Below are 19,604 nucleotides of genomic sequence, written 5' to 3'. Positions count from 1 at the left end.
CGGCCCGCCCCCCGGGCCTGGCCCCGCCCCCGGTGGCGCAAAGTCTTAGAGGCCGAGCGCAGCGCGGGCGCCCTCGGGGAGGGCGGGGGCCGTGCTCCGGCCAATCCGCGGCTCCGTGGCCGAGGCCTGCGTGAATATGCACGAGGCACTGCCAGCCCGCCCTCGGCCTCACCTGGGCGCACCTGACCGCAGGACGCCACGCCGCGCCCAGTGTCCCGCCGCCTCCCGGAGGAGGAAATAGTTCCCGGAACGCGCGGTGGCCCCGGGCCACCTCCTAAGCCCGGGGAGCGGTCCCTCCCACAACCTGGCCCCGAGCTGCCCCGGAGGGAGGGGCATAGCCCGGCAGGCTCTTCCTGAAAGCGCCCAACCCAATCAGAGAGGGTGACCGGCGAACACAGGGCCAAGTCTCGGGACCCAAGAACTAGGTGGTTTGGGAACTGGGGCGTCGCCGAGGCGCCTCCTCTCTGGGCGGCCCCCAAGCCTGGACCTTCCTCCGAGTCACCGGCAGCAACAGCGACCGGAGTTTTCAGCACGACGAGGGAGGGGATTAGGAACGACGAGAGACAGGAGCAGAAGGGGCGCAGAGGCCAGGCCCGAGGCCTGGGCGTGAACTGCACACTCCACCGCACAGGTCAAGAAGACTACGATTCAAGCCACACCGACATGTCGCCTCTCGGCCGCCCCTCTACCCGGACCTGGCTGCGTTCAGGGAAGGACCAGTGGAGTGCCATCTGCCCTCCTCGGACTACCCTTCTGAAAGCCAAGCTAGCTAGAAGTCAGTGACTTCCCCGAGAAAGGGTCGGGTCGCATTCCTGCCCTCCCGAGGGCTGCTCTTAGCTCTAGCACCAGAGAACGCAGCACTCTCTGTGGGTGGATAAAGCAAGGGTGAGGGCCTGGGGGCCAGTCCCACGGACAATGGGATGGTGGGTAGGGAGGACTCGTCCAGTATATCCAGCCACAGCAGAAAAGGGATCTATTTTTTAATGGCTTTGGCTTTATCGCAAGAAGCAGGCACCCTCTCATTTAAAGGCACGGAGTCCTCTCTTCTGCCCCGCCTCGCTGGTCTCTGAAATCTAGTCCTGAGTTCCAAGGGGATTTACTGCAAGGCAGCAATCTCAGGCCTGGGGCATGGAAGCGCTGCAGCAGCCAGGTAGGGGGGGCCAAGCTCCCCTCTCCTGCAAGCATCAGACACCCAGGGCGAAGGCCCAGACTAGCCTCTGAAGCTACAGGTCAGAGTCTGGGTGTAGGAGGCAACTGAGATGGTCCCTGAGAGTAGACAGTCCGGGTCCCTCAGAGCAGACCCCAGGCCCTGCCAGAGCTGCGTGGTCAGTGCTCCAGATCCCTGGGTAGCGTGAAGTCCCTGAAGCTGTAGAAGGAGATGTCTCCGTGATCCACCAGGGCAAAGATCAGAGGAACATCCCCGCTCTGGTAGGACAACCGCTTGAGGATGCAGAGGTCTGGGACTGGCTCATCAAATCTGCAAGAATCAAGGTTAGACTGAGACCTGAACAGAGCCCACCCATAGGCTTTGAGAACCCAGCCCTCTGAGGCTCCCAGGGAAGGGCAATTTTAAGACAGGATTTGCGGTACAAGAAGTCTGGCCCCTGGGCTCTCCTTTCTGCAAGCTGCACGGCTCTGATTAAGTTCTCCAAGTAACACCCAGAGCCCTGGTTGGGTAAGGGGACTAGGAAGAGTAAGGTTCTCACCACTCTTAGCCTGGAAATCCCTCTGATTCACATCCCTTCTGCTGGGTGAGCCTGGGACTAAAGTGGCACAGGAGAGAGACTACTCGAAAATGCCAGGAATGAGAGGTGAGGATTGGGAAGCCTGGGTTCCTGTAGCACTAACTGGCTATGGGGCCTCTCTCTGGACCGCTGGTTCTTCTCAGGGACTGACGAACTAGCCAGGGGCGTGGAGAGGAGGTCCAGCTGGTTTACGAGAGAACTGGCAGCAGCCTGGGGTACTGCTCACTGGTCTCGTACCCACTAATGCACATCCGGACATAGGGCTTGCCAGGGTTATTCTTTCGGAAGGTGGCCACGGCGTCGGCCTGGTAAACATCAAAGCTGATCTCCAAGCCCGCAGACTTCTCCACCAGCCTGAGGACAGAGTGAGAAACCTTAGGAAACAGGGGCTCTCCTCCCCCATCTTTTCTTTCCACACCACCCTTTCCCTCCCCCAGTTCCTCCAGGGGGACTAAGGAGGGACAGCTACCTTATCTGAGAACCTGGGGAAAAATCTACTCTTGTCTGTCACTCCTCCCTCTCCCCTAGATATACATGAATATTAGCCAGGGTAGGGGTCCCTAGAATGATTCCCCCAGCTCATGCCCAACTTCAGGAGTAAAATCCCAGCTGCCAACTCCTGCCGGCACCCAAAGTACTGTGGAGACAGGCACTACCTGGAAACTCACCGCGCACCTCCATCAGCAAGGTGTGTCGTCTGCAGCACAGAGATATGCTGAAGGACTGTGGCTACAAGGATGGTGAAAATAAGGCGTTGGTGAGGGGAGTCAACCATCCAGACTCCCCCTGACATTTCTGAATCTGCCATCTAGTTTAGGGTTGCCAGATTTAGCAGATTTTTTTTTTTTTTGTATAGGTATGCCCCATGCAACTTTGGGAATATACATATACTAAAAAAATTAGTTGTTTATCTGAAGTTCAAATTTAACTGCTCTGACAACACTACTCTAGTTACTTACAACTCACCATGTTCCCATTAAGGACTGTAGTTCTGAATTTGTTAACACAATTCTTGCCTATTAGTTCTCTATTCTTAACATGCAGGGCATACAAGAAGCTTTCCTTTTATTTGACCAGTATATCACCCCCTTGGTCTCCTCTGACAGAGGTGGGAGAACAGGGAACCACAGCCAGTTGGTGGCAGAGCCACTCCACATGCATCTCGTTTATGATTTTAAGGATGTGGTTGTAGTTTTCATTCATCCTCGCCTCTCCCTGGGCACTGACTTGCCATTTCTAAACCTTCCCACCTGGGTCTCTTTGCTGCCTCCCAGAATGGACTATCCCTGTGGGTTCCACTCCACTGACAGCTCTCTCCTCCCCCATCTTTCTTAAGCCTCCATCAGTTGTGGTCAATCCATGCCCCTTTCAAAGTCTTGTGGCCTCTGGCAGGATGAGGGGGTACCTGGGGAGTCTGCCTGACCGGGACTCAGCAAGGGCGTGACAGGCTGGTCCCACAGGTGTGGGGGGCGGCTCTGGGTCTTCTGCAGGTGCCGCCTCTGCAGCAGCTGCTTGTACTCCTGCCAGCTGGAGCAGCGCTGCACCTCGGGATCCGAGTTTACATCCTCCCGGAAGTGCTGGGCCTCCACCTGTTGCTCCCGTTCCCGCCTGGAGAGCTTCTCCTTCCGCTGGTTTAGCTTCTGGCACCAGGACTCAGCGTCTGTCTCCCGCCCTGCCACGTTGGCCGGGAGCAGCTCTGGGGCGGGGGCAAGCAGGAGGGTATGGCGGCTATCTGAAGCCACGTTGGGGAAGGAGATCTGCTCAAAGTTCCAGCGTGGCTTGCAAGCCCCCTTGACCCCGTTCTCCATTTTGCCACTCTCCTGGCTGCACCGCACCCCCTCCCTGGCCAGCCGAGGGCAGGGCTCCAGGGACCCCAGAAGCTGAAAGGGGCCCATGGGGCCCTTTACGGGGCTTGACTCCTGGGATTTCTCCTCTGGACATCGGCTGTTCTGGTTTCGGGGAGGTGGGCTGGAGGTTGCCAGGCTCTCGGGTGTCCCATCCACCCCCTGCAGGGGGTTCTCCAGGACCTTGGGCTTCTTATTAATGGACCTGAGGGACATAGGGAGGAAATGCAGCACATCTGCTCCTGACTGCTGAGGTGCACGCGACCCACACGTGCCCTACTGCCTCCCTGAGCCCAAGCCCAGCTCTTAAGCCCGGGCATTCTCCAAGGCCCAAACACCAGCACTCCCTCAAAGCTCTCCCTGGGGAGTGGCCATGTGGGGAGCATTACTGAGAGCTGGAGCTCCTCCTCTTCCTCTTGCCATTCCGATCCTCCAAGCGCTGGACACTGCCATCCAAGTTCAGCTGCCTCTCGTAAGGGGACAGGACGGAGCTGTGGGTGAGAATGGGGCAGGCGACAGATCCACCTCTTCAGTCTGGTGCTCCCCAAGGAATGTGTGAGGGACTGGCTCAGAGTAAGTCACGGGCCAGGGCTAGAGCCATAACCAAGGGCTAAGGCCCCAGGCAGACCTGCACACGAGGTACATGGGGGCAGACACAGGGGCCTGCCCATGCATCTTTGTCCAGGCCTCTGGGGCTTACCAATGGCACCTTTGAACAGAGGTTCCCTGAAACCAGGGCTCCTGCAGAGCCAGCAATAAATAATTAATCCCTAGTGAGAAAAATCAGGAGGACGAGAAAACTTGGAAAATAAAGAAAAATGAAAATAAAATCCATAGATACTACTGTAACGTTGTTTCTTACAAACACACATACTGTCTTTCTAACATTGTTTCTTACAAACACGCATACTGTCTTTCTCCATGTTTTTCCCTCTCAAAAGTAACACTGTACTAACATACTACTGTGTAGTCTGTTTTTACACTCAACAGTATATTATGGACATTATTCATTCTTCCCTGCTATGATTTCTTTATGACTGTGAGGCTGTACTGTCCAATATGGTAGCCCTAGACAAAAGGGGCTATTTAAGTTAAATTTAAATCTATTAAAATTAAACAAAATTAAAAATTCAGTCCCATAGTTAAACAAGCCACGTATACTGGATAACACAGACCCAGACCATTTTTATCACTACAGAAAGTTCTACCAAATAGCGCTGCTCTAAGGGATAAACTTTAATCTGTGTGACCACGCTTTCCCTGTTGGGCTTATAGTATGTTTCCAGGATCACTGATTTCGCAAAGTGATGGTGTTTCATGTAAGCTCCCCACTAAATACAAGTTCTGTGGGGGCAGTGATTTTGCTCTCTGCTATTCCTCAGCAACCAGCATAGGGCCTGGCACCCAGTAGGTAGTCAATAAATATTGCTGAACAAATGACTGAATGAATAAACACGTTTCACAGGTGAACTTACACACACATCCGTGACTGTTTCCTTAAGATATGTTCCACTTTCAGGAATTAAAGGATGTGCTTGTTCTAGAGCATTTGTGACATACTGTGAACCTACAAAGGCTGTACCAGTTTCTCCTCCTGAGTCTGAAAGTCTCTGTGGCTCTTAGCTATGCTGGATTACTACGGTGGTGATCCTCAGAAGCCCCAGAAGTAAAGGACATTTAACCTAGCAAAAGGAATGTGAAACCCTACTCAACTGTTAATTCCTCACTTGGTCCTTCATTCATATTTTCACTTAACAAATCTGCTTGCACACCTACTAAGTGCCAGGCACTGTTCCGGTACTGTATCTCCATTCTCACGCTGAGCTGTAGGTGCTCAGTTGTTATCTGTGGAGTGAACGGGCTGAAGATGGGGCTCAATCTGATAGCCCAGGATAAGGTGAAATGACCCAGATTTGTCCCAACATGCCTCTCAATAGAGCACTTCCAGCCTGTTCAGAGAGCTGCAGTTCCCCAAGGATTCCAGGTAAGGAGAGGCCACTTTCTACTTTGGGGCCAGTCAGCCAGGTTCCAGGACTAGAATAAATTCGAGGGAAATAAGATAGGGATTTACCTTGCTTGGAATCGTCGAAGCACATAGCCCAGTCTCTTCAGGTGGCTGAAGACCTCAAAAGATAAAAAAGTAGAGGTCAGACGTGCACTTTTGAAAACAAATAGTTTCTCCAGACGGAAGCCATTCACCACACCCCCAGATTCCAAACCCTGGGATTGGTAGGACCATACTCCATTATAAACGCTTTCCCCAAACTAAGGTCTCAAGTCTCTGAATTCCTCTCTCTCACTTACCCTACTGTGGGCACAAATGACATTTAGCGGTTTCTTAATTTAAACACAGATCCCAAAAAGCTGATAATTGATGGGCCAGGAAAAAAAACTACACCCTAGAATATTCTGATACCAAAGCTGTCACCAGTGAAGCTCCTGACTACAATAAAGACAAGATAGCAGAAGTGGTGGACACCTGGCCGCCCCGCAGCACCTCCATAGATGGGTGGGATGGGGGGAATGGTCTTTGGATGAACCACATGTTCATCCTTGTGTCCCTGTATCCATATCTGAGAGATGTAGGCAGGAATGCCCCCAGCTTGCTTGATCTCTCAAGCTTTCAACATAGCCAAGCACTTCTTCCTGGAAAGACCTTCTCTTGGCGTCTGTGATGCCACCTCTCCTGGTTTTTCCCTGCATTGCCAGACCCTCTTCAGGTCCCTTATCTTCCCCCTGACCTCCTCAGGTTAGAGTGCCCCAGGTCTCAGACACAGCCCTCTACTCTGGCCACACCTCCGTACAGCCCAGTGGGGTTTGAAATACCATCCATGCCATCATGGTGTCCACATTTCTGTCTCTAGCCTGGTGCCCCTCCTCCTCTTTGTCTTTTTCCTGGCACTCAGCTGTGAAGTCAATCGTCCACTTGCTTGCTTACTTATATATTACCCAAGTACCACCACTAGGATGTAAGCACCATGACAACAGAGCCCTTGCAGGTCTTGTAGCCTTAGCACATGGCTCTGTACCTAGCACCTCGGAGGTACTTATAAATACTCATTAGTTCAGTGGATGGGTGGCTTCTCTCCCGGGAGAGGGTGGCAGATACCTGGTACTGCAGGAAAGTCACGGTGTCTTCAGTCAGCAGCAGCTGGTAGGCCTCTTGGATAGACAGCGGAAGGTCTTGGTGGAAGAGCTGGATAGAGCCCTGGAAGCGGAGCCAACAGCTCAGCTTGTGAACCGTCCCTGCAGTGGCACAGCCAATGAGGCAACTTCCCTGCTCTGATACCTGCCTGCTACGCCCCCCTCATCTCAGCAAGAATACGGCCAACCAGGAAGGGAGGGGGGAAAGGGAGGCAGCATCACTAACTTCGACTGGAATGCCTGCTCCCTGCGTGGTATTCTTGTCTCCTGCTCTAGAAATCAGGTTACAAGCTCCCTGAATACTCAGTTGCATATACTTTTTCTCCAACAAAAACGTCCTTCCAGTTCTTTGGTCCCAACCCCTTCTCCACTCTCCCAGGACCCCACTCACACACTCCAGCAGATACAAGGCCTCTTCCGGGTGAAGCCGCTGCCGGCCCTGCTCTGAGAAGCCCATGGTCTGCCAGAATTTACCCTGCGTGGGATCCAGAGCAAATGTCACAAAGGAGCCAGGAGGGCAGAGAAGGCGGGTCCCCTGTCTCTGAACCCCACCGCTCACCGCAGGAGACTTCAACTCCACGAAGCCTTCTTCCGGTCTCCACTCGGCGGCCACCAAACTGCCCCTGGCGAGGAGTAGGGAGGGGTCCGTCTCAGTCTACCGGATTAGTCTACCGGGTCCGCCCGCCCCGGCTTCGCCCCCGCCCCGGCCCGGCCCCCTCACAGGCGCTCCACGCGCTCCTCCGCCAGCAGCTGCCAGAGCTCCTCGCGGCACACTCGCAGGCGCTCAGCCTGGGCCGCTGAGCCGTCGGGGATGAAGTCCTTGGGGCCATGCGAGCGCTGGGGCAGCTTCTGGGACCTGGAACGGGCAGCGAAGAGCTCCGGGGCACTGGGGAAGGAAGGGACGCGGGGTTAGCGCCGCGCAGTCGGGGCCGCTCGGCCCAGGCCTGGATCCCCGTCCCGGGTGCCCGGGCCCTTCCTGGCGCCCACTCCGCGGTCCCGGCGCCTCCCCCGGGCCGGGCCGCGCCGCACCTGAGCACGCGCCCGGCAGGCACCTCCACGGAGGCTGACTCGGGTTTGGGCTCCATGGGGTTGCGGTCTGCCGCTGCGCGCGCGCGCGCGCGCCCCGCCCACGCCCCGCCCACCGCCGGAACTCCGCGCGGCCCTAGCGCCCGGGGATCCTACTTCTGCTCCTCGGGTCTCCGGATCAACCCACCTGCTTTCCACCTTCCTCGGTGTCCTGGGTCCTAGAGGCTGCCCACAAACATGTGCCTCGATTCCGGGGGCGGAGAGCTTGCAGGTTTCTGGATTTGGAGGCGCTCCCCTCTCCTATCCCCAGCCCGCCTCTGGGCTTCTCTCTAGTAAAACTTGAGGAGCCCGGCGTTAGAAAAGTGTAGTATGAAGAGTCAAATGCGTGACCCTCCCCTCCGCAGCCCTGGGCTGCTTAGTCCCCACCACCCAGGCTGGACAGGGAGGTTAGAAGAGGGGGTTTAGAGAAGGGAGAGCTTTGGGTTCCTGAATTCCAGCTTCACAAACTGAAGGTCACCGAGGGCTGTCAGGTGCAGTCTAGGGAGGTTCGGAGTTCCTTCAGGGTCTTCCGTTGGGTCCCTTCCTAGGGGGTCGGAAGCCGGGTTTCCAGGGCCGGGGCGGGTTGGGGGGAGGCGCTGTCCGACCCACGATGGTGCTGAAGCGCCACCCCAGCCCGTCATTAGCACCTCCTCAAGGCTGGGGTCCCCGCCGCCGCCACCGTGGGTCGTTCCGACACGGTCCGCTAGGTGGCACCATTGCTCCGACCAGTGGCTGTCGGTCGGCGACTCTGGCCGCGGGCGGAGGTCGCCGCGGGAGTCCCGGGAAGGGCGAGGGTCAAAGAGGAAGGGGGGCTTCCCAAGTGGGATTCCTGGGTCTCGGTTCCCAGATCCCTTCACATCACGTCTTCTGTCCCACCCAGTCACAAACAGGGCATCTCACCATTCGGTCTGAACTCTAGACCCCCGGGTCGCCCGGGGCTCCGCAGCCAGGAGGCAGCTGCGCGCACTCTCGGCCCCACCCACGCCGCTTCACCTGGGCGCATGCGCTGACCCGGCCAGCGGCCTCGGTCCGGACCAGAGGGGGCGGGGCCTGACGCGGATCGGGGCGGGGCCGTAGGCACTGACTGACAGTCCGACTGCGCTGCCGGGACGGTCCCTCCGCTCCCGATCCGGCCGGAGGGAGGGGGGAGGGGCGGGATTTCCTGCGGGAGGCGCCGAGCCGGCCTTGGAAAAGGAGGAGAAGGAGGAGAAAAAGGGTAAGGGGGGCAGTGGGAGCCACCGTCCAGAGTGCCAGGGACCGAGCAGGACCTGCCGGACCGCCGGCGGGGAGGCTGGGAGAGGTGAGACTGCGGGGACTGATCTGGGGGTCAGCACCCTTGAGGGCGGGCACAAACTAACTTTTCTTGCGGAATCCGCGGGCGCCTTCATCTGTCGTGTCCTTCCGTCCTCCTCGCTCCCCTGTATCGTCTTCCCGCATCAATCCCTCCAGCGCTTGGCCCTCCCGGTCCCTCCCGCCGCTTTGTTCCCCGGTCCGCCTGGGCTGGGCTGGGTTGGGGGGTTGCGCGGCGCTGGACTGGCATTCCGGGGGGCGGGGGAGCCAGCCCGACCCCATGCACTGCCAGGGGCGCCCTCCCCCAATGTCGGCCGCGGGCCTTGAGCTGGAGTGCCATCTGGTTTGGGCTTGGGACTTTTGGGGAGTAAGAGGACCCCAGCTAGGGCCCTAGGCCTGCACAGGTCTCATGCCACAGGACTCGGGCAACAAATTCTCGGCCACCTAGGAACTGACGTAAGCTTTTCCAAAGTGAAGTCTGGGCTCTGGGCCTCAGATTCAGGCTTGGGAGGGCAGGCAGCCCCATTTACCAGCAGTGCCCCGGCTCTCACCTCTGTTCTCCGCCCAGCTGCTTCCCCATCCCACACAAGGGGTGAGGATGGGTCAACAACAGGTGCTGTAAAGCTTCCCTGTCCTGCAGGCAGACACCCCGCCAGAGATGGGGGGCCCTAACTCCCCATTCCACCCTCTGAATTCATAAAGAGCCCTGGGGCTAGGGCATCCAGCTATTACAGCAAAGCTTGGATAGGGAAGAGTCTGGGGGCAGGCACCTTCCACAGGGAGTGACCCCTGCCCGTTTGCCTGTGCCTGACCTTCCCAGGCCCCACTTCCTGGCCCACCAGTTGTCTGTGGGTGTCAGAGCCTCAGGCTGTGGAGAACAGGCTGCTGGCCCGACCTGCCCCAGTGTCGTGCTGCCAGGGCCCCTCCTGCCCCAGGTTGAGGTGCTGCCAGGTGCCCTGGGGCCTCAGTGACTCAGCCTCCCCCTCCCAGAACACCACCTCCCCGCTTCCAAATACTCCTCTCATGCATGGCGGCTCCCTCCGCCTTTTGAGTGGCTCAGCCCCTCCCTTGACTCAGAAGGGCAGCCAGGGTGATTGGGGGACTCCCTGGAAGCCCTGTCCTGTTCTTTCTCTGAGCCCTGCTTCTGGGACCCTTACAGACTCTGGCCCAGCCTTCAGCAGACCTTCAGCGGACCACACCTTTTCCAGACTCCTGAGACATGTCCACCGCTGCTGACTGAGGTGTGAGGGAATGCTGGCTGCTCTCTGGGTGGGCACTAGTGCTCCTGAGCCACGTTGGAAAGATTGGCGCCCCCAGTCCCGGCCCATCCCTGGGCTGTCGGAAGCTGCAAGCTGATATCCGTTCAGATTTCCACACAGCCTCTGCCCCCTCAGAGATCAGCTTTCCTGCTTGTGGCGGCAGCTCACGAAGCACCTTGAGGGGGTACCCATCAGCGCCTAACAAGAAGCCCACTGCCTGGGACACCAGACACATTCCCCCTGGACGCCTGGCCCTCCAGAGGACCAAGGGATGGCACCCTGACACCTCGGCTTAGACCCGTTTCCCTGCCTCTGCCCTGGACTCCTGAGCTCAGAGCCCAGCCCAGGGACCAGGATGGGTCGAGAACAGGACCTGATCCTCGCTGTCAAGAATGGAGATGTGACTGGTGTGCAGAAACTGGTGGCTAAGGTCAAGGCCACAAAGACAAGTGAGTACTTGATGGGGTGACTATCCAGCTGAGACCCTCCCCTGAGTGCCAGGCTGTGGAGAGAGGCCTGGGTGGTCACTCTGATCTGGGGGCTTGGGGTGGGAGTGCTTCTGTGTGGGAGAGCCGGTGAGGAAGTTGGGTCCCCCTTGCTGTGAACCCTTAGGCAAATCACTTTACCTCTCTGGGCCTCAGTTTCCTCACCTGTAAAGTAAAAGGATTGAAGTACATTCATTCTAATTTTTTTGAGTGCCTATTGTGTGCCAGGCTCTAAGCACTGAGCCACAGCAGCGAACAAGACAAACTAAAAGTCCTGCCCTCTTGGAGTTGCCTTTAGCAGGTGGTTTTTCCGATGTGTTCTTTGGAGCTGTGGGGTTTCTGGCAGTGAGTTGGAAAAGACTGAATAGCTAGAGCTCAACCTCCACGCCCACCCCCCAGTCCAACCAGAGCATCTCTGTGTTTTTGTCAGCTTGATGGAGATATCTGTAAGATAGCTTTTTAAAGAGAATTCTGCTTAAAACAAAGTTCAGCATTATCTAACTGCCCCCATCCCCCTGACTTATCTGCCTGTGTCCCCTGGGGGTGTGTGTCCAAAGTTAATTTTCTGGATGTCTCTCTGCAGCCTGGGGTCTCTAGTCGACAGGGTTGTGGGAGCTCTGTGCACAGGTGGCCACACCTGACTTCCATCTCCTGAGTACCTCTGCAGTGAGACCCTGCAAGGAGAGTAGACCTCTGGGCTTCAGGGCAAGCTCTCTGGACTGTCCCAGGAGGACACTGGACTTGTCCCCTTGAGTTCCTGGACCAGGAGGGACAGGAGATGGCTCCTGCCACCAGATTCGGGCTGGGGGAGAGAGGGTCCTTCTGGAGTTCTGGGGCTCTAGCGCAAGACACAGCTTGGCCCTTTGCACAGGAAGGAGTCCCCCAGGCTACCTGAAGATGTCCAATTATCCCCACCCACACCTGGGAGTGTGGGGTGCCAGAAGGAAGGATTTTAAGGGCCTGGGAGTTGTGCACGTGTGTGAGTGTCCCCACTTACACACCAGGGCAGGACAGCCGGGGTGTAGAGAGATGGAATCGTGAGGGGTACTCTCTGTGCCCCGGGGGAGTGGATGCAGGGTGAGCCTGATGGGGGAAGGTGCCAAGGAGGGTCCAGGGAGGGCCCTGGAGGCCCCAAGGTGGGAGCCAGTGCCCCTCCTCCCCTCACCTCTGTGTTGCTTTTGGCAACCTGCCCAGTAGGGCCTTGGTTGAGCTGCTGCTGACCTCACAGCCCTGGGGCCTCAGACCTCAAAGTGAGGCCCTCGGGAGGGCAAGTGGCTGGAGGCTGGTGGCAGAAACCTTGCAGCCAGGCTCCTAGGCTCCAGGAAGGTCCCCTGTGCCCAGGGGGGAAACATCTGTGGAGGAAGATGATCCTTCCCCCCACTCCCCAGGGGACTTGCACAGAGTGATAGGGTCCTGGAACCACCTGTCCCCCCTCCCAGTCCTCTGAGAAGCTGTGAAAGCTGGTGACAAAAAGGAGATCACAAGGTGACTTTTGCATACCCTACAGTTTATGAAATATTGTAATCCCCTCTATTTCCTGGGAGATGGGTTCTTCTACATGCACTTTACAGATAAGGAAACTGACGCTCAGAGAGGGTTAGTGATTTGCCCAAGGTCACATGGCCATCGTGTGGCAGATCAAAGACAAGCCTGAGCCCTCTGCCCTGTGCTGCCACACTCGGCTGCCCATCAGAATTACCTAGGGATAGTTCTGAAAGTACAGACTCCCTGGTCTCTCCCAGAATTACAGAATCATCACAGAGAGCCTGGGACTCTGCAAATCCGAAAGTTCTTCAGGTGATTCTGAAGCAGTTCTGAGAAGGGAGGCTGGAAACTCCTGCTCCATACCCAGAAAGGCAAAGGAAACTGCTGGAAGGGAGGTGTCAGGGCTCCCTTTTTTCCCTCTGGGCGGTGGCTAAAGCTTTCTGGCTGTCCAAAAAGAGGTGCTCCCTCAGCCTGCTGCATCTGATATCTGGTCACTGGGGGCCGGCTTTCCCTGCCTACCCAGGTCCTCTTCAGGGAGCAAGTGGCTGGGAGGAGAGGGCTACAGTTGCCCTGGCCTTGCCTCTGCCCTTCCTCCCTCCCTCCCCTGCTCCCTTTTCTGAGCTGTCTCCTTCTCTGGCCAGAGGAAATGGAGTGGGCTGGGGGTGGCCTGCTGAGCTCACATCCTCTGCCCGAGCCTAAATCAGGAGGAGCGACCCTTCCACCCGCAGAGCCAGGCCTGGGAAGAAGGTTGTACCGCAGGGGAAGTGCCGGGAGCCACTGCCAAGAACCTAGGACCCTCCACCCTCCCACCAAGGTCCCCAGTTCAGTCCCTCTGAGCCTCTCCCCACCGCCTTTCCGGCCATTGTTCTGGAAAGAACAGAGCCACCCCGCCTGGCCCTGCCCCTGTTCCTGTCCCTTCTGTCATGTTGTCCTGCCACCCCCCGGAGGGGCTGCATCTCACCGCCGAGCTGCCCCAGCCCAGACTGTCCAGGCTGGCAGTAGGTGGAGGGACTTTCTGTGCCTCTTCCCTGCTTGACCTTGTTGTCTTCACTGAGGCTCAGAGAGGTGCCAGGGCTGGCCAAGGTCACACAGCCAGTAAGAAGGAGAAGAATTTGAATCACGCACTTCCTGCTTCTAGGGCCCCTGTTCTTTCCACTGCCCTGAATGGTTCTGTGTGACAAGGACTTTCCAAGGGGACTACAGGAAGGCCGGGAGGCCTGGGTTTCTTTCCTGTGGCCCCCACCCCCTCACCTCTTCCGTCACTCTTTGACTCTGTATTTACCTTTTCGCTGTAGCGTAATTCGGCTCAGCCCTAAGTGTAGCTGTCTCCCCCTCCCCATCCTGTGCTCCTCACTGCAGGCTTGGTCCCTCCCTATTGGAATGAGGCCCTGTCTTGCTGGGGTATTCAGGGGCCCACCAGGGCCTGGGGGGCAGGCCTGGACCAGCATGCTTGGCACCCTGCCCAGCCGGGTTGAGCCAGGCCTCCTCCTTCCCGGCAGGGGTGGGTTCCAGCAGGAGGCAGGGGCCCGCCTGTGACAGGCACTCTCCTTCCCCTCCGCAACACTCCTCAGGGCCCACCCCCTCCCACGCCCTGGCTCACACGTGGAGCACACCTGTCTGAACCCCGTCCCTGTCCCCGAGAGGGGGATGAACCAGCATCCTCCCCTTGCTCCCCGGGGCACAGAGCTCTCTGCCAGGAGCCTGTGGGTGCAGAGTCAGCAGTTACTCCCCTAACAGGGGCCCTGGGGGGACTGTACCAGCTTTTGCTGGAGGACAGCCTCTTGGTAATAATGGCTAACATGTAAGGAGTGCTAAATGGTGAGAGCTCCCATCTTTCACAAGGGTCAGGCATTGTACTCACAACCCCCGTGAGCAGCTTCTGTGATCAGCCCATTTTACAGATGAGGACACAACCCGAGAGGTCAAGTGACTTGTCCAAGATCACACCGCTAGTATGTGGCAGAGCCAGGGCATGGTGAGGTCTGTGTGACGCCACCTTCCCCACTATGCTCCGCTCAGGGATGACCTAGGGCCGGGCAGTGTGGCCTTTGAGTCCAGCCCTGGCATCCGCCCTCTACTCTCGAGCTTCTGGTGCCCTCTGCTTTCTCTCCCAGCCCCCTTGGCCCGTGGGACAATGAGGCTCACTCCTTGGCCCATTCAGGCAGGAATGCCAACCATGCGCTCGTGGGACTGTCCTTTGAGGGCACAGCATGCCAGTCCCCCCCCATCTCCGCCCCCTTTGACCCTATAAACAAGCGGGGCTGGGGGCCCAGGGAAGCCAGGCCACTGCTGCAGCGGCGCTCTCCAGCTGATGGGCCAGGGTGGGAAGCCATAGGGACTGACAGCTAAAGGGCCATGGGGCAGGTGCTTTCCTGCACTCCAAGAGGTCAGCTGGAGGCGGGAGGTGGGCGGGGAGGGCGCACTGGGTTAGGTGTGGGTAAGGGCGGATCATTCGAGGGTGCCCTGATGCCTCCCGCTCTGACCCCCAGAGCTCCTTGGCTCCACGAAGAGACTCAACGTCAACTACCAGGATGCTGATGGGTGAGCGGGAGCCCCCGTCCCTCTTGAAAACTGGGGGGGGGGGGGGGGGGGGGAGGGGCAGTGGAAAGACCTGGGGCCTAGAGTCCCTTCCCTTCTCAAACTTGGCCCTTGAAGCGTGTTTGCCGAGAGCTCAGGGGCCTGCCCGCGCGCCTGCTCGTGGAGCTATCCCTGAGGGAGGGGAGGGGGCCCTGGTGCCTCTCTGAGGGGCCTCCTTGGGTCAGATTCCTGCTAGGCTCCCTTTTCTCCCTGGAGGGTAGGAGCCCTTGGGCTCCTGCTCCCACGGCCCCCTCCCCTGGGCCGGCTGTGAGGGAGGCCAGACAAACAGGCCTCTCAGCACAGACACTGAGCCCTTTCATGCTGCAGCCCGGCTGCTCTGGCTCCCGTGGCAGGGCTGGCAGGGTGGGGGGCCGGGGGTGCAGTGGGCAAATAACTCATCCCTGACAGCCCCCAGGATGGGTCTGCTGTGGAAGACCAGGATTTGGGGGCGGGGGGCCGCTCACTGACACCCCCGACCTTGTGTCCCACCACACCAGATTCTCGGCTCTCCACCACGCCGCCCTGGGGGGCAGCCTGGAGCTCATAGCCTTGCTGCTGGAGGCTCAGGCCACCGTTGACATCAAGGACAGCAATGGTGAGAGCCCAGTGTACCCGTACCCCAGACCCTGTGGTCAGAGTTTGCCCCTGCTACATCGTAGCAATGCTAATAGATGTTGGCATAGCTTCTCTGAACTTGCAAATGCTTTACCTCTTCAGTCTTCACAGCCTTCTGGGGTAGTGGGTGGTACTGACATCCCATTATCCAGGTAAGGAAGTTGAGGTTACATCACCGTTACAAGGTCACCAGATCATCCGTGGTGGACAAGGTGGGATTCTGGCTTCAGCCCCAGACAGCCGGACCTCTCCCTGAGCAAACCCGGGTGAAGCCAGCTTCGCTTCTCCCCTCCAGCTGGGGTGGCTCCAGGCTCTGCTCAGTTCCCTCCTCCGGCCCCACGCCATCCCTCGACCTCCTTTAGAAACCCCTTCCCTCTGGCAGGCATGCGACCGCTGCACTACGCAGCCTGGCAGGGCCGGCTGGAGCCCGTGAGGCTGCTACTGCGAGCCTCTGCGGCCGTGAACGCCGCCTCGCTGGATGGGCAGATCCCGCTGCACCTGGCTGCCCAGTACGGACACTATGAAGTGGTACGTGACCCTGCCAGCCTACAGGGGCGCGGGGGCAGGGAGAGGGGGGCTGGCATGGGGGGCCGGCCAGGCCAGACCCCTCACTTGGCTCACTCCACCCCAGTCAGAAATGCTCCTCCAGCATCAGTCCAACCCGTGCCTGGTCAACAAGGCCAAGAAGACGCCCTTGGACCTGGCCTGCGAATTTGGACGGCTCAAGGTGGGGCCTGCTGCCCTTGGGGTACTGGGTTCTGGGCGTCTGGGGGGGTCTCAGGAGGAGGCCCTACCTGAGTGCTGGTTGCTGCAGGTGGCCCAGCTGTTACTGAACAGCCACTTATGTGTGGCACTGCTGGAGGGTGAGGCCAAGGACCCGTGTGACCCTAACTATACCACACCCCTGCACTTGGCTGCCAAGAACGGCCACAGAGAGGTCATCAGGTACCCACCGGGGCCCCCCCAACATCCTCATCCTCTTCCGGTGGGACTGGCGCCGTCCCCTCAGTGCCCTGCCCTGCTGCCCTCTTCACCCTCGCTCTGGATCTCTCTCCCAGACCCCAGCAATCGGCTTCCTCTCCTTCCCCACCCCCTGCCCTCTGCCCCAGTAACTCACCCTCCCCTCCACAGGCAGCTCCTGAGAGCTGGGATTGAGATCAACCGCCAGACCAAGACAGGCACGGCACTCCACGAGGCCGCGCTGTATGGCAAGACCGACGTGGTGCGGCTGCTCCTGGAGGTGCGTGTGGACCCCTGGTCAGCCCGCGGGTATGGACCCCTGGTCAGCCCGCGGGTGTGGACGGGTCCCCAGCGGGTGCCGGGTCCAAGACCAGCTGGGGTGGCAAGGGAGGGGGTCTCCACTGGCAACGTGGTGTTTTGCATGGGTGGGGGCCGTGCAAAGTGGCTGGAGAGCAGACGGACCTGGTTCAAGGCCCGGTTCTGCCTTTTACTAGCTGAGTGACCTTGAGCTCATCCTTGACCCTGTCTCTGAGCTTCCGCTTCCTCATCTGTAAAATCTGAAAATAGTAACTACCTGCTGGGTAGCTGTGAGAATTGGGAGAAGCGACAAACCAGGCGCTCAGCACAGGCTCACCCCGCACTGTGCACCCAGGGTGGGGTGGACGTGAACATCCGGAACACGTATAACCAGACGGCGCTGGACATCGTGAATCAGTTCACCACCTCCCAGGCCAGCCGGGAAATCAAGCAGCTACTGCGGGGTGAGCGTGTGGGGGAGAAGACCCAGCCCAGGGAATCCGGGGCCACTCCAGAGGGTCCCAGGAAGTGGAGCAGGAGCGGATGTCACGCTCCTGGGCCCCGGGCTGGTCTGGGGGGCTGCTGCGGGGATGATGCGGCAGGGACCTGGGGGAGGGTCATGAACAGGGGACTGGAGGGAAGGGAAGATGCCCTAAGGACCCTCAGATGACACCTGTCCTCCTCCTTCTTTTAGAGGCCTCAGGGATCCTGAAGGTCCGAGCACTCAAGGATTTCTGGAACCTCCACGATCCCACTGCCCTCAATGTCCGGGCAGGGGACGTCATCACGGTGAGGATCCAATGCAGGCATTCCTTCGAGAACACAAATGATTGCTGTCACTTACTTGGGCACCTACTGAGGATAAGGCTCTGTGTTAGGGTCTTTATATGCACGATCTCGTTGAATTCTTCCCAATCCAGGTAAGGTAGGTGCTCTTACCATTTCCTTTTTGGAGCTGACAAAATTGAGGCTTAGAGAATGAAAGCAGTTTGTCCAAAGTCACAAGCTAGCAAGCAGTGGAGCTGGGATCTGGACCCAGGCTGACTCCAGACTCTTGTTGGTATGCCCTGGAGGCACCCAGGGGATTGGGCTGGATGCTGGTGGCAGGGCCAGAACTGTGGGCCGACTTGGGCACCAGAGGCCAGCTCCCCGGGGGGAGGGGGAGAGCTGGACCACAGCTGCAGGGCTGGGCACTTGGTGCAGCACGTGACCGTGGCATCGCCCGTCCCCCTGCCCATCTGCCCCAGGTGCTTGAGCAGCATCCCGATGGCCGCTGGAAGGGCCACATCCACGAGAGCCAGAGGGGCACGGACCGTGTGGGCTACTTCCCCCCGGGCATCGTTGAAGTGGTCAGCAAGCGGGTGGGTGTCCTTGCACCCCGCCTCCCCTCTGCGTCCACCACCCTGCGCCCAGGCCTCTCCAGGACACCACAGCCCCCTGCTGATGACCCCCTGCACCCCCTTACCTATGGCCAGCTGCCGCGGGTGGGCCTCAGCCCAGACAGCCCAGGTACCTCCTCCCGGGGGGGGCAGTGCTGGGTACCGGGGTAAACATCTGGCTCTGGCAAGCTGCCAGTCAGCTGTTGGCAGGGCCAACTGGGGCTCTAACCCCTTGGCTTCTGCCCCCTGCAGCAGGTGACAGGAACAGTGTGGGCAGCGAGGGCAGCGTGGGCAGCATCCGCAGTGCCGGCAGCGGACAGAGTTCCGAGGGCACCAACGGCCACAGCAGCGGCCTCCTTATTGAGAATGCCCAGGTTGGGGGGCGGGGGGGAGGCGTTGGTTGGGACCAGGGCCGGGCCCCCCACACCCACTGCCAGTTCCCCAAGTGAGAGTCAGCTCCTTCCCTGTCTCCAGCCACTGCCCTCTGCTGGAGAGGACCAGGTGCTGCCAGGACTGCACCCCCCGTCCCTGGCAGGTAGGAAGGGAGACTGGGACCTGGGTGGGCTAGGAGCGGTGCAGGTGGCGAGGCTGAGGGCTTGGCGCCCCTTCATCCAGCCACCCTGATTCCATTTCTCTCCTTCCTTGAAGACAACCCAAACCACCGCTCTCTGGCCAACTACCGCTCCGGGGAGCTGCTCTTCACCCACGACGTGAGGCCGGAGCAGCTGCTGGAGGGGAAGGTGTGACCCGCACTGGGGAGTGGGCTGCGAGCCCAGGGTAGGGGTTACGATGGGCCTCAGTGTGGACTTAAGTCCCTGCTCAGACCAGGCCCCTGGGGAGGCTGGGGTCAGTGGCTGGTCTGTGGCCTTGGCACCCCACCCCCGCCCCCGCCCCAGCAGACTCAGCTCCATTAACTTCACCCCTCCCCCCACACCACAGGACGCTCAGGCCATTCATAACTGGCTCAGCGAGTTCCAGCTGGAGGGCTACACTGCCCTCTTTCTGCAGGCTGGCTATGACGTGCCAACTATCAGCCGCATGACACCCGAGGTAGGTGCTGCAGCGGGAAGGCAGTGCAGGAACCAGTGGGCAGAGGAGGGGGCCTGATGGCATGACTCTGTGTGGCAGGACCTGACGGCCATCGGGGTGACCAAGCCCGGGCATAGGAAGAAGATCGCCTCAGAGATCGCCCAGCTCAGCATCGCCGAGTGGTTACCCAACTACATCCCGGTGAGTGGGCGACGGGCACGGGCTCCCACCTTCAGCTGCGGCTTTGCAGTGCCTTCCTGGCTTGGGGGCCGACGGTGCTGCTTTTGCAGGCAGACCTGCTGGAGTGGCTGTGCGCGCTGGGGCTGCCGCAGTACCACAAGCAGCTGGTGAGCAGTGGCTACGATTCCATGGGGCTGGTGGCCGACCTCACTTGGGAGGAGCTGCAGGAGATCGGAGTCAACAAGCTCGG

The 19,604-nt window shown here is 59.1% G+C and overlaps 2 protein-coding genes across 7 annotated transcripts in view; one reads left to right on the top strand and one right to left on the bottom strand.

The window, feature by feature from the left end:
• Positions 1-963: 963 nt before the first annotated feature.
• TSEN54 (tRNA splicing endonuclease subunit 54) lies at positions 964-8,057 on the bottom strand. Of its 3 annotated transcripts, none has more exons than XM_068531367.1 (11): positions 7,947-8,057; positions 7,455-7,619; positions 7,293-7,356; positions 7,125-7,208; positions 6,699-6,797; positions 5,661-5,713; positions 3,979-4,080; positions 3,151-3,794; positions 2,414-2,474; positions 1,983-2,099; positions 964-1,477 (listed from the first exon to the last, which is right to left on the bottom strand). In XM_068531367.1, the coding sequence occupies exons 4-11, from the start codon at positions 7,188-7,190 to the stop codon at positions 1,327-1,329; spliced, it is 1,293 nt and encodes a 430-aa protein (XP_068387468.1). In that variant the 5' UTR covers positions 7,191-7,208; positions 7,293-7,356; positions 7,455-7,619; positions 7,947-8,057; the 3' UTR covers positions 964-1,326. The 3 variants fall into 3 exon arrangements, with proteins under 3 accessions (XP_068387468.1, XP_068387466.1, XP_068387467.1); XM_068531365.1 differs by lacking the exon at positions 7,947-8,057 and adding an exon at positions 7,763-7,843; XM_068531366.1 differs by lacking the exons at positions 964-1,477; positions 7,947-8,057 and adding an exon at positions 7,763-7,843 and having other exon boundaries at positions 2,013-2,099; positions 2,402-2,474.
• Positions 8,058-8,959: 902 nt separating this feature from the next.
• The window catches only part of CASKIN2 (CASK interacting protein 2), a 13,876-nt gene continuing 3,231 nt past the window's right edge, over positions 8,960-19,604 (top strand). Inside the window, exons 1-18 of one of the 4 annotated variants that reach the window (XM_068531351.1) lie at positions 8,960-9,098; positions 10,248-10,329; positions 10,483-10,796; positions 14,807-14,858; positions 15,392-15,489; positions 15,892-16,037; positions 16,141-16,236; positions 16,324-16,454; positions 16,641-16,749; positions 17,122-17,230; positions 17,461-17,555; positions 18,014-18,275; positions 18,398-18,519; positions 18,620-18,680; positions 18,794-18,885; positions 19,085-19,195; positions 19,274-19,375; positions 19,465-19,603. In XM_068531351.1, coding sequence (XP_068387452.1) covers positions 10,703-10,796; positions 14,807-14,858; positions 15,392-15,489; positions 15,892-16,037; positions 16,141-16,236; positions 16,324-16,454; positions 16,641-16,749; positions 17,122-17,230; positions 17,461-17,555; positions 18,014-18,275; positions 18,398-18,519; positions 18,620-18,680; positions 18,794-18,885; positions 19,085-19,195; positions 19,274-19,375; positions 19,465-19,603 — 1,819 coding nt within the window. In that variant the 5' untranslated portion in view covers positions 8,960-9,098; positions 10,248-10,329; positions 10,483-10,702. Of the gene's footprint in view, positions 9,099-10,247; positions 10,797-12,574; positions 12,630-14,806; positions 14,859-15,391; positions 15,490-15,891; positions 16,038-16,140; positions 16,237-16,323; positions 16,455-16,640; positions 16,750-17,121; positions 17,231-17,460; positions 17,556-18,013; positions 18,276-18,397; positions 18,520-18,619; positions 18,681-18,793; positions 18,886-19,084; positions 19,196-19,273; positions 19,376-19,464; position 19,604 lie in introns of those variants that run through there. The other 3 variants (XM_068531350.1, XM_068531352.1, XM_068531353.1) reach the window with 3 other exon arrangements.

The sequence above is a fragment of the Eschrichtius robustus genome, chromosome 20 (genome assembly GCF_028021215.1).
Source record: "Eschrichtius robustus isolate mEscRob2 chromosome 20, mEscRob2.pri, whole genome shotgun sequence".
Lineage (NCBI taxonomy): Eukaryota > Metazoa > Chordata > Mammalia > Artiodactyla > Eschrichtiidae > Eschrichtius > Eschrichtius robustus.
The sequence above is the reverse complement of the archived record's forward strand: the minus strand, read 5'-3'. Positions and strand labels throughout refer to the sequence as shown.